This window comes from Neovison vison, chromosome 2 (genome assembly GCF_020171115.1).
Source record: "Neovison vison isolate M4711 chromosome 2, ASM_NN_V1, whole genome shotgun sequence".
NCBI lineage: Eukaryota > Metazoa > Chordata > Mammalia > Carnivora > Mustelidae > Neogale > Neogale vison.
In genome coordinates, this window is record NC_058092.1 from 34,801,435 (window position 1) to 34,813,755 (window position 12,321).

Sequence of the window (12,321 nt, forward strand, 5' to 3'; positions counted from 1 at the left end):
AGTCACATGTTCTACCCACTAACCCAGCCAGGCACCCCTAAATCCTGTTGATCCCACCTTTTGATCTCACTGCAGTGTGTTCCCTCTTCTCCATACACTGCCTCAGTACCTTGATTCAGGCTTTACCAGATCCCAAATGATTTACCTGTCATAAACATCTTAACTGGTCTTCCTGCCTCCTGTTTAACCTCCACCATGCTCACCCAATAACTGGTACTCTTTTTGAGCAGAAATCTTACCATGTCATACCCCTGAAAAACACTGTAGGGGTTTTTTTGTTTGTTTGTTTGTTTTTTGTTTTGGTTTTAGATTTTATTTATTTATTTGACAGACAGAGATCACAAGCAGGCAGAGAGGAGGAAGCAGGCTCCCCGCCGAGCAGAGAGTCCGATGTGGGGCTCGATCCCAGGACCCTGGAATCATGACCCGAGCCGAAGACAGAAGTTTTAACCCACTGAGCCACCCAGGCGCCCCACTCTAGGGGTTTTTCATCAGCTACAGGATAAAGTCCACTTTCCCTAACTTAGACTATATAGCCTTTTGTGATTTGCCCCACTTGTCCTGATTATCTGTTGCTGCTCAATGCCTCATACTTCAATTTCTAGAGAAATCAAACAGCTCATAGTTCCTTCAACACATCACACAAGAGAATTCTCAACAGATGCTTGTTAAATGAATGAATGAAACACCCCATATAGCTGGGATGACCATTCAACCTGCTCAGCCGGGGATGGTCCTTTTTCACACCGACCATCACAGCCTAATTATGAATGGTACTCCTTTTCATGATCAGACTTGTCTCACACCAATAAATTACACGGTCATCCCAACAGCAGCCACCAAATTGTCTTCTGCCTCTAGTCTCCTTTACCAGATGGAGAGCTCTTTGAGGGCAGAAATTGTGTTTGTTCACTTTATTTTTATATCCTCATAAATGCATTCAGCTAAAAGATTACCACTGTTAGGTACTGAGGATATAATGCTGAATAAAATAAAAATGGTTCTTGGGGCGCCTGGGTGGCTCAGTGGGTTAAGGCCTCTGCCTTAGGCTCAGGTCATGATCCCAGGGTCATGGGATCAAGCCCTGCATGGGGCTCTCTGCTCAGCGGGGAGCCTGCTTCCTCCTCTCTCTCTGCCTGCTTGTGATCTCTGCCTGTCAAATAAATAAATAAAATCTTTTAAAAAAATAAAAATAAATAAAAATAAAAATGGTTCTTGCCCTCAGGAAGCTTACACTCCAGCAGGAAAGAATAAACTAATCGGAAGAATAGCACCTACTATAATAAATTTCTGCTGTGAGTGAAATGACTAAATGTGGACTAAGATTTAGAGGCTCCTAAACAAACAATGGTAATCCCATGAATTACAGATACAGAAATAGTCATAACCATAGAACTCTAGATTGATCAAATCAATCATTTACTTAAAGAATTGCTCATTAAAATTAAAAATAAATTTTAAAATTTTTTAAATAAAATTAAGAACCTAAACATACATGATGTGTAGATACTACCTTAATGTTAAACATAAGAAAAAAGGACCATGCAATAATAGCAAGAATGAGACTCTGAGGGCTCTGTGTTTTTAGAGAGACAGTTTGTAATCCCATGTGGTTCTTTGCTGAGTGGATTATCAGTATGTACTCTATCCCCCCCAGCCCCCCACCCCACTTTTTTTTTCAGATGGGAAATCTGAGGTTTCAGAAACTGAGCCACAAACAAAGGAATGATTTTTTAAACCAGGATTAGATTTTGGTTGGGCTTTGCTTTCAGAGCTAGGAGTACCTGCTATCCTAGACTTGTTAACCATATTCCATGGGCAAATTGCAAAAACCCTTTCAACCTCAGTTTCCCATTTTATATATAAAATAATGATAATATTATCTCCAGAATTAATCTAAGGATTAAATGGGGTTATGTAAAGGCATTTAGTCCTGTTACCTGGCTCTTAGAAGGCCCTCAGGGAATGTTAGTTCTCCATCCATTTCCCCCTATTTATCTTTCTGTTCTTGGTGAATTAAAAAAAAAAAATGATAGAAAGAAAAGGGGCACCTGGGTGGCTCAGTCGTTCAGCATCTGCCTTGGGCTCAGGTCATGATCCTAGGGTCCTGGGATTGGGCTCCCAGTTGGGCTCCTTGCTCAGAGGGAGGCCTGCTTCTCCCTCTCCCACTCCCCCTGCTTCTGTTCCCTCTCTCACTATCTCTCTCTCTCTCTGTCAAATATATAAATAAATAAAATCTTTTTTAAAACGATAGAAGATGATTTGGGAAAAAAAAAAAGAACTGTAACATAAATACCAGTAAAATTTTTAATTCTTGACTCTGGGTGCTAAACTACGCCCTCTCCACAATCTCTAAAACTTGTGGTTTTATTTATATTTATCTGTTATCTTACTGTTATAGGCAAAGACCCTGAGAAGTATTCCAGGAGCAAAGCAGTAGGTAAGATTTTTCTGGAAAAAGGCAGAGTTTATGAGGAAGCCAGGATCTGGGAGTTATTCAGCTGCTGTGGGTGTCAGCCTTAAAGACTTTAGCCTTAAAGACCATTTACTCTTGGTCACTTTTGGTTCAAGAAAGGAAGAGCACCAAACAATTCATTGAGATCTCCCCGGGCGAGGGGGAGAGAGGGTGTGATGAGGGGGAAGTGTGAACAAAAGCATGCGCTCTCTGTTGGGTTACCACAATGTCCAGCGACCCCAAGACTTTCCAGCTCTTTCCTGAGGGCCAGCAGGTCTGTTCTCCAGGAGTGCCCTGGATCTGGACTCCATTTCCCAGAGTCCCTTAGTGCCCTAATGTATTCAGTGCTCAGAGTGCCTGTATGTGTGTGAGTGTGAGAGAATGTGTGCGTGTGTGTGTGCGTGTGTGTGTGTGTGTGTGTGTGTCTCCGAGTCCCTGGGAGAGTGGAGGCTCATTCACTGATTAGAGCCAGCGCTGAGAGGCAGCACTGCTCCTTCTCTCACACCAACCGAGTCTCTTGATCTGTACATGCAATCCCAGGCAGCTCGCGAACACAAACCCGGGGCCAGCCGCCTACTGCTGCTGCTGCCGCTGCCGCCGCCGCCGCCACCGCTGCCTCCGCCGGCTCTGCGCACCCGGGACTTTTCATGCACCACACTCACTGCCTCCTTCCCTCCGTGTCCTGAAAAGTGCGACCGTTCTCCCAAGGAATTTCCACGGCAAGTATGGAGACCAGAAAGGGGTGTGGATATGTGCGCGTACACAGAGGGGTGGGTGCGAGAGCGGCGGGTTGCTCGGGAACCTAACTTTCCGGGTCCGTTTCCTAGGGATTCGGGCGGCTCCCCGCGACAGGGGCAGGGACTGGGACCTGGGCTGGCGCGTCTCAGATCTTCGCGACGGTGCCTCCCGGCAACGGTGCCCTGCGCACTCCGTGCGCTGCCTCGCTCAAACTTTCCGTCTTGAGTTTTCCTTAATGTGTTTTATTTGGGGGGTGCGAGGGGGAGGGACCAGACGCGGGAATCGGACAAGTAGGGAGGATGAGGGGACAGCCGGGGAAGGGAGCAGGACTTCTTTTTTCCATCTTTTAATAAGCCCCGTTCCCACTTTGTTTGGGTCGATGCGGAGATAGCCCTGTCGCCGGGCTCCCCCGCGTATCCCGCGGCGATTTCCGGCAGGGCCCGGCCCGGGCGGTGCTCAGTGGGGAGCCTGAGACGGCCGGCAGGGTGGGGAAGAGGAGAGCATAGGGAGGAGGATCTCCACCGCCCCCACACTGCTCGCCACCGGCCCGGTGGGGTACGCGCGCAGCGCTGGAAGCCTCGGGCCCCCGGGTGCTCCGCTCACTTTTTCCCAGCGGGGGCGGGTGTGAAGGGCGTGGAGGGAGGTGGGGGTGGGGTGGGGGGGAGTCGCGGCGCGCAGGAAGGAGGCAGGTGCTGGCAGTGAGGTGGACCGTTCTAAACGCAACCGGTAAACTCCCTGCTCCGCCCGGCTGGACCCGCCTGGCCTTAGAGCAGCCGGACCCGTGGGGGGTCTCCCGGGATTTTCGGGGTCGGGACTCTAGCCCCGTGGTTCTATGGAGCCGGGCGGGAGGACGGCCGTGTAGACAGCGGCGCGTGGCTCTTTTTATTTTAATCTTAGACCTGCCTTAAACTGAGTAACAATTTCTCTCCCTCCGACTTGAGAACAAAACTTTTCAGCGAGCACGCAGGTCGCTGCAGTCCTGCGGCCACCGCCACCGTGCTCGTCAACCCCTGCGGAGCGACCTTCTCCGCCCGGAGCCGGGCCCCGCCACCGCGCTCCCGAGCCTCCGGCCGGCCCCCCTCCCCAGCCCCGGGCTTTTCAGGGCTCGGCCTGGGCGTTTCGCCTTTGTGCTTTGTAAGGGAAAGCCTTTTCTTCCAGGGCACAACAAACTTGGGCGGAGAGCTTCCGTGTGGCCCCCCGGGCGAGGCCGCCCACGGTGGTGAGACCATCCGAGGGGATGCCGGGTCTGTCCTTTGCTCCACGAGCTCCTCCAAGAGCTCGAGGCCCAGGCGGTCCCCGGCCGGCGAGGGCGCGCGGGAGCCCCGAAGTAGCGGGGGCTCCGGCTGTCCGGAGGCAGAGGAAAAGCTCTCGTTTCCCGTTCGGAACGCACTGCTTTTTTGGGCCCTGGCCGCAGGTCCAGCGGAGGGCCAGGGCCCCGGCTCCGAGCCCGGCGCGCGTCGCACCGGGTGGGTGCATGGGGCGGGGGCGCTTGAGGTGGGGTTCAGCCCTGCCCGGCATGGCCGGGCCGGGCCGGGCCGTCCGGGGTCTGTGGCCTGCGCCGCCTCCCTGCCCCGAGAAGAGCAGGGAGGGAGGACTCGGGCGCGCTTTGCCCGCGATGCCCACCAGCCACGTCTCGCCTCCAGCCCCCGCTCCGGACTCGGCTTGAGGAGCAGAGGGGGGAAAAAAGGAAAAATAAAGAGAAAAAAGGGCGGGCAGTGAGGAAGCGGCGGGTCAGACTGGAGGGAGCTGAGCGGCCAGGGATGCCCGGCCTCCTCCTCTGCTCGTCTCGGGGGGTTCTTGCCCAAAATGGAAAAGGAGCCGAGGGGGGAAGGTAGAAAGAGCGTCGAGGAAGAGATGTGGGAGTCTTACGTTCCCATCCCTCCTGGCCCGCGGAAACCCGGCAAAAGTGGCGTGAGTTCGCTCGCTGCGATCCGGGGCGAGGTGGGGGAAGGCCGAGGACAGGGCGGCGCCGCCCCGCTGGTGACCGACCGGGGCCGGGGCCGGGCGCCCAGCGAGCGGGGACACACACCTGTTCTTCGAGGCTGCGTCGTGTGCGGCGGCCGGACGGCGTAGGCGCGAAAGGCAAAACTCTCCCTCCCTCACCCCAGTCCCGCAGTCCCGGAACCGGGAGGGCCCGGTTGCCCCGCGCCGGCCCGCATTTACGGGAGCGCCAGAATCCATGAGCCGAAGCGGTGGCGCGCGGCGTGGAGACCCGGGTGACCCGCGGGGCGGGGTTGTTCAGCTGCACGAGGTCCCTGGACTTTGATCGAAGGCAGACTACCCCCAGTCCCTGCCCCGCGGGCCTTGCCCGGCTGTGGACCGGGGCTCCTCGCACTTGTCGGTTCTTGCCTGGCCGGCGCCCTGTTTCCCCCAAAGTTACAAGTAGCTGCTTTCGTGCAGAGGTTGTTGGGATCTAAAGTATTCTTTGTGCAATGGCAGCCGAGAGCTGGGGGACACGTCAGGCCAAGGAGTGGTGGGCTCGGCGCTGCGTTGGCCCCAAGTTTTTGCAGGTTTCGCCTTCACCTCTTCTTCCTCCGTTTTCCCTAAAAGAGTTGGTTTTCCCGGGCTAAGACTCCTCCCGGCTGAATTTTGCACCCGCTTGGCTGAGCTGGCAGCCCCGCAGCCCCGCACTCTTCGAGAGGCCGGGTTATTTCGGATTCGCACCCGTTGGCCACGCCGGGCCTGGGTCGGGGCCCAAATCTGGGACCGATACCCGGGCCATGTCTGAATTGCAGGCGTTGGCCCCAACCTTTGGAATAGTGTTAAGCTTATGCTTCCTGAGCTCTTGCATATGGTGGTAAAATTTCTGTTAGAGCGGTGTTTCCAAATACCCCCTGGGCTTTTGGTGTGCGGGAATTCTCTTCAAGCGAAGAAGTCTGTGAACTTAAAAAAAAAAAAAAAATTCTTTCCTGAGTTCTTCACAACCCCCCACTACCCTGGCCCCACTTCCCATTGTTCTTTGCTTTTTAAGTTGCCTGTTAATTTTTTAAAAGTTTATTTATGCAAAGGAAAAATATCGTTTAATTTGTTCTATTATTTTAATTCCTGGTTTTTGGAAACGATTCAGAGACCACAAAAATGTCACCTGTTGTAATAAGCAGAGGAGTGTTGTGTGTGCGTTTTAATTGCCCGCAGAGTCGTAGTTTGGTGGGCGTTCAGAGCCAGGGCTCGGGGAAAGAGGCTTTGCAGCTTTTCTTTGTGGCAGTCATTTGCAAGTGGGTTTGGCTCCTAGCGGCAACAGCAGCGCCGCTTCCTTCTACGCGGATCCCAGCGCGGGTCAGGAAGCCCAGACCCTGGACGGGGATGGTTAGAGGCTGGGGTGGGAGATCGCCCACTCTCTGAGACTTTCTTTCTGGCTTTCGGTTTTTCAATGCGAAAGTGGCTAGTTCGCGCCGGAGAGCGCAGAGCGCTGCGCATCAGCCCAGCTCCAGACATTTTCACGTTCCAAACGCCAGTTTCTTCGTTGCATTTGTCTTGGTTCTGGCATGTTTAGCCACGCAATTAGTAATCTCACTAATTATTCAGTTAGCTGGCGTTTTGTAATCACTTTAAACCAGGGTCGGGTGTGTGATTTAACAAACAAACAAACTCCCACACATACGGACCTGAACCAAACCCATCACGTCAAGGATTTGAAAATTTTAAAACTCAATATTTGCTGGTTCCCCCCGTCCAACCTCACTGCCTGCCAGACAATTTATTTAGCTTCGTGGATTGATCCCTCCTCCTTGTTTAGTTAATTCAACAAAGACTTTTTGCAATCTGTTTGGAGTTTGTCTGATGCCGTGGAAAAGTAGCTGATGATTTATTTGGTTGCTTTTCGATTTCTGTCTTCAGCCCTTCTTTCTCCTCCTTTCAGCGGGGATGTCAGCTGTTATTACTTCCTATTGATCCCTTTGCAAAGTGAGAAGTGAACTAAAATTAATGTCAATTCCACTGCTCGGATCAATAGCTGGAGTTATTTTAATCTGGATTTGCACGAAGTGCTAAATTAAAAAAAATCAGCATAGAGGCAGAAAAGTAACAGTTACTTACTTTCCCTTTGCCTGGTTCTTTACAGTCACCCAAATGCTCCATCAAGCTGATTATCTTACAATCCATATTTTTTTAATTAAGAGGGTCAGTTAGTTTTCTTATTTTGGGTTCTGTGTTTAAACCCATGACATTTTGACATTGGGAGTGTATTAACTATAGATTTTCATAATGACTGTGGTCTGCTGAAGCCCCATCTATACAAGTTGTTAATGTGAGGAGGGGGTAAGAAAGAAAAGGAAAAAGAAAACACACACACACACACACACACACCCTCCCCCCACAGAGACCAACGCCCACACAGTAGAGTAAAAGAGATGTGGCCTGGAAAAATATTGTTGATTTATTTTCAGTATAATGAAGTTTCAAATGAATAACCAGGTTTGAGTGATTCACCGTGTTCTGTTGGAGTGTCCGGTGCTGTCGCCAGATTGCTAATTTATGAAACTCATTTAACATAATGAGGTGATCCAGGAAGTAAAAATAGAAAGTGAATTCTCTGGGCAATTGGTTATTTGGGGGGAAAACATTCCACCCTTCACCCCCCACCTGCGGTATATTATGTTTGTCCTTTTCTCCTGATTGCCTCATGTGATATTGCTTGTTGAGAGACAAGTAGTTAGTTATTTCTGTTATGAAGAGCTGCTTAGAACCCTTGGAACAGCCCTAGACCCACTTTTAGAGCATCCATGTTGTGTGACCATTAATCTGACTTGGAAACAGCCAAGAACAGGATTTCCAGACCAGGCTTGTCAGGCTAACTGGCTGTCCTTGGCAGATCATTCCCTGAGCTGCTATAACTTGACAGGAAAGTTATTTAAAATTTGGAAGAGAGAAAAACCCGTTAATGTGAGATACATAATCTGGTAATTTAGCAATGATGTCTATAAGGAGAGATGCCAAATGAGGAAGCAGTCTGATGGTGTGCACTCATCTTCCCAATTAATAACAGTCATTGACACGTCTGCTACAGGATGAGAGAAGGAAATACTCTCTTTGCACTGCATTAAGCCAAGGGGATTCATCTACAGTTTAACTGAGGCTTCTCTAGTTGAGGGAATATCAAAGATACTCCATTATCTAGGTGTTTTGTGTGTTTTTTTTTTTTTCCCCTAAAAGGAGGGGTAAATTCTTATTTGAGCTATGACTCTCAATTTAAAGGTGATAATTTGTAGCAGATGGTGATTTTTGGTTACACTTTGAGTTTCATTAAGTTTCTGTCTAGTGTATATTTTTGAAGCTAATAAATTCTAGTGTTCATCTTATGTTATCCTGACTTTTGATACATAGCCCTTCTCTCACTCCCCCAACCCCCTACTCAAAATAAATTTTGAAATGGAATCAGTGGCTATGGAGATGTACAACCTAAATTTAAAAAGGAAATTGAAGGAAGTCTCTCCGAACTCCAGATTTTTCCATGGGCCTTTATCAGACAACAACTGTGACCGGGCCAATAAGCAGAGCAAAATAAGTCAGAAATTTTGTTAACATTTTGCTCCAAATGTTAATGGCAAATTCAAGGCTGTTTACAAATCTACTTAAGAGCGAGTGCATTAGTAACTAAAATTACCGATCCATTCTTTGCTGCCCCTGGAAGACAGCCGCTTCTAGAGAACATATGCCAAAGGCACCCATTATGGTGTTAAATATTGTCAGAGATGCCAGGCATTTTACTGATGAAGGTTTTGTTCCTTCTCAGAAAAGAGAAAACCTGTATGATTAGAGAGGGGTGTGCATCAAAAATAACATTGCACTTCTTTCTGGAAACAGCTTTAAATGATACATGAAGATATGTGTTGATGTATGTGCCAATGTGTGTGATTTATCCACACGTACAATTCGTACCGACTAGCATGTACAGATGGTCTAGATGTGCTTGATTTAGGAATTTTTCAGCACCAGGGCGTTGTCAGGGGAAATGAAGAGAGAATGTGTTTGTGGGGGGTCACCTAGGTAGAACCTCGCCTCTGTTTGAACATCAGGCCTGCCATGAGCGGTGTGTGCAGGTGCAAACCCTTTAAAATATAGACCCCACCTAATCTACTGGATGCCTTGGCCTTCCAAAGCTCATTTGCTCAGGGAATATTGTATTTGGAGGTTTTATGATTTTTTTTTCCTTTGCTGGGCTCAGGCGCATTTCACCCGGAACGTGTAGGGACCAAAGTCAGCTACGCGTACATCACAGTAAGTTGTCTATTGATTTTCCTGAATGAAAATGGTCTGATGCTGCTGCCCACTGGCTCCTAAAGCCTCTGGTGTCTCTTGCCCGAGCATCTGTAAGCCAGAAGGATGGTGTTTCGATCACTTGGGGTTTCCCTTTTTTTCCTCCCCCTGACCTTCCTCCCCCCTCTTTTCTTCTCTTTGCTGTTTCCGCAGGTCTTAGAAGGGGATGATTCCCCAGTAATATTCCCTGCCCTGATCCAAGGTGCCACTCGGCCTCCCTCCCAGGGAAGACTGCTTCTCGTGTAACACCAGCCACAGAAGGAGACTCCGATGGACTTACACCGGGCAGCCTTCAAGATGGAGAACTCATCCTACCTCCCCAACCCGCTGGCATCCCCAGCACTGATGGTCCTGGCGTCCACGGCTGAGGCCAGCCGCGATGCTTCCATCCCTTGTCAGCAGCCACGACCCTTTGGTGTACCTGTCTCAGTAGACAAGGACGTGCATATTCCCTTCACCAACGGTTCCTACACCTTTGCCTCTATGTACCATCGGCAAGGTGGGGTGCCCGGCACTTTTGCCAATCGTGATTTTCCCCCTTCTTTACTGCACCTCCACCCTCAGTTTGCTCCCCCAAATCTAGATTGCACCCCAATCAGTATGCTGAATCATAGTGGAGTGGGGGCTTTCCGTCCCTTCGCTTCCACTGAGGACCGCGAGAGTTACCAGTCAGCCTTTACGCCGGCCAAGCGACTTAAGAACTGCCATGACACAGAGTCTCCCCACTTGCGCTTCTCAGATGCAGATGGCAAGGAATATGACTTTGGGACACAGCTGCCATCTAGCTCCCCCGGTTCACTTAAGGTTGATGATACTGGGAAGAAGATTTTTGCTGTCTCTGGCCTCATTTCGGATCGGGAAGCCTCTTCTAGCCCAGAGGATCGGAATGACAGATGTAAGTACTTTGGTGCAAGCCTTCCCTATCCCCAGCAAGCCCTGCCTCACAGTAATGTTCAACAGGTCGGTGGCAGTTTTCATGATCCGAGGAATAGGGAGGGCTGGCTCCTTCCCACTCAGTGGCTGCAGAGTGCTAACATTTACTTGTCTAATGTCGATGAGCATTGACAGTTCCGGGAGGACATGTTTTCCTGATGGTAGCCAGAGGCAAGTTGGCCTCCAAGCTGCCTCTCCCCAGGGCATGATTGACTTATTCTCTGGGGGCTCAGTCTGGAATGAAGAGGGGTGCCATATGTATACGGGAGCAAATGTCATTTTATTAGAAAGCATAGGTTCCTAGGATATTTGGGGGGCCTGAAGAAACTTGTCCATCCCTCCTCTCTTTGCTGTCCTCATTATATTTCTCTGATCTTGACATTATTTTTTAGCTTTTCCATTGTATCATATCCAGTGGACTGCATGTGATTTTATTTTCCCAACTCTCAGCCCTTGTCCACATCAGGCTATTTTTCAGAGAAGGACAAAGGTGTCGTCAATCACCATAAAGCATTTCAAACAGCTGTGTTTTCCTTGCGATCGCAAGGCTAGAAAGCCGACTTCTCTTGGGATTTAACAGGTTTGCTGGATGCTTATCCTGGGGCTCACTTTTAGGACTAGACACGGTTGACCTGTGTGACTATTCCATATTTGATGTTCACAACTATTATTAATTTCTGCTTATGGAACAGCTTTCTTGTGTTCTCCCAGTGCCTCGTTGAGCTTTGGTGACCCTTGCTAATAGTTGGAACCAAGCCTTTATTTGGAACTTGTAGACCAGGAGTGCTGAACCCTGCAATCTCCTCCTCTAATAGAATCAGAGAATAATTGTGTTCTGACGCTTTTGGGCTGTGGGTAGGCAGAGCAGTTTTCTTCAAGCCTGGTGAGAATTTATGAACTGAGGGCGTTTTTCCACCCACCCCTTTGTTCTAAGATTTGCTTCATTTTATTTTCTTAAGAAAACTACATCTGAGGTTTGCTTTCCCCTTTCTTTTCTTTTTTTTTTGTGCTCCTGTCCTCTCCATAACCACCAACACGAATACCATTTTTTTTCTCTTCTCTTTATGATGCCGAGGAGAGTAATAGAGACATTGCAGCTCTCTCCCCTGTCGGCACTGCTTCCTCAGGCTGTCTCCTTGAATTAGGCACTGTGTTAACTTTCCTGTGCTAAAAGGCATCTGCCTAAACCCAGCGTACCTTTTCAATAAAAGTCATCATAAAATCAACCTGCCTTGTAAATCCATCGCTCTTTGGTTTTGAAATATGTTGCAAGTGTGTCTTTTATGTCAGCGTCTGTAAGCCCAAGACCTCCCCACTTCAGGGAGAAGCTGCTAGCACAAGTGCCCATGTGTTCTCTCACTTCGCTTGGGCCTCTCTTCCGTCATCTCCCCTTGTGGACAGCTGATGCATGCTTTACCATCCTGCTCTCCCAGTATACCTGCAGGACACACTGGCGTCTTGTGGGTCTGTTGTGTTTTACTTCAGTGCAGTTTTCATTTGTCAGTGGGCAAGCCATCAAGGCGAGCTGTCATCTGACCTCTGGCTAAAGCTGGCCTGGGTGATTCTGCCCCCCTTTTTGCTCCAAATACAAGTCGAAGATGAAATCCTCTCAAACCTAACGTGCCGCCAAGTAACATCTGGAGATCAAGATTCCTTTCTTCTCTCCCAGCAGATCTGGCTGGTCTCCGTTTTTCTCTCTTTTTAGCCCAAACCTGTGTCAGACCCCCAGAGCAGGAGGAAGCTTGTTAGTCAAGTCAGAACTCATAGATGTGGCTATCCATTCCCCCTCCGAGTGTCAAAGCCATAACTCTTCTGTTTGCCTGGTTTGCATTGTGTGGTGGTGCCATTCCCCATGGAGATGGCTCCCTCACACAGGAATACGCCTGGGTGGAGAAAAATTAAATGAGTCTATCTCCCAAAGTGAAATGGAATTCTGACCT

General features: G+C 49.4%; 1 protein-coding gene across 2 annotated transcripts in view; it reads left to right on the forward strand.

Annotated features, from left to right (window-relative positions):
* Positions 1-9,614: 9,614 nt before the first annotated feature.
* The window catches only part of RNF220 (ring finger protein 220), a 217,608-nt gene continuing 214,901 nt past the window's right edge, over positions 9,615-12,321 (forward strand). Inside the window, exon 1 of one of the 2 annotated variants that reach the window (XM_044238071.1) lies at positions 9,615-10,343. In XM_044238071.1, coding sequence (XP_044094006.1) covers positions 9,719-10,343 — 625 coding nt within the window. In that variant the 5' untranslated portion in view covers positions 9,615-9,718. The remainder of the gene's footprint in view (positions 10,344-12,321) is intronic. The other variant, XM_044238072.1, reaches the window with a different exon arrangement.